The sequence below is a fragment of the Sphaeroforma arctica genome (assembly GCF_001186125.1).
Source record: "Sphaeroforma arctica JP610 unplaced genomic scaffold supercont1.12935, whole genome shotgun sequence".
In the NCBI taxonomy this organism is placed as follows: domain Eukaryota; class Ichthyosporea; order Ichthyophonida; genus Sphaeroforma; species Sphaeroforma arctica.
The window spans coordinates 1-693 of NW_014027623.1; the positions used below are offsets into that span (position 1 = coordinate 1).

At 42.4% G+C, this 693-nt stretch overlaps 1 protein-coding gene across 1 annotated transcript; it reads right to left on the minus strand.

Annotated features, from left to right (window-relative positions):
- Positions 1-23: 23 nt before the first annotated feature.
- SARC_17953 (hypothetical protein) lies at positions 24-211 on the minus strand (the record flags this gene model as incomplete). Its single annotated transcript, XM_014287963.1, has 1 exon — positions 24-211. A coding segment is annotated over one exon (188 nt), but the record flags the coding sequence as incomplete, so codon positions are not given.
- Positions 212-693: the final 482 nt, after the last annotated feature.

A 693-nucleotide genomic window follows, 5' to 3' on the forward strand; every position in this document is an offset into this window, starting at 1 on the left:
ACATACATACATACTGCAATAGTTCATTGACACAGTGAGTGGTGGGCGTCGTTCCTCCTTTCTGCTTGTGCATGTACTTGGGTTGTGGGGTTAATTCTATTTTGGTATTGTGGGGGTTGATTTGTCATGGTGGATTTAGGGATCCGCATATGCCTGAGGTAAAGAGTATAATCCATTATATTGTTATAGGGTTTTGCATTTGCATTGGGTTCTGTGTGTCGTAGTATGGTGCGTGAGTGTATTTGGTGATGTTCGTATTCAGTTGTGTCTGTTGGTAATGCTTATACCTGCATTCGCAATGGGCCTGTGCATAGGCATATCCGTATACGTTTGAGTATATATTGCGTTGGACGTTATACTATTTATCCGACACACCAGCGATAAGTACAACATATGCGTTAACGCATGTGTCAGTACATACGCGTGCGCGTTAACCCACGTGTCAGTTGTAGCTAGCTAGGTCCAGTGTACTATACAAATACGCTGATAATGCTTATACCTTCATACAATGCGTATATGCATTCGCATGTGCATGTACATGTGCATATATGTTTGCTGATAGTACTTATAACTCGTCAACAGGTTTATTCAGCCCATATGAGCTGTATAGTAATGTAGAGCCTGTAAGCACTGCCACCGCTTCACCGATGGTATGTCTGCAGTAGTGTTCGTCGGATGTAGGACTGTATTTGA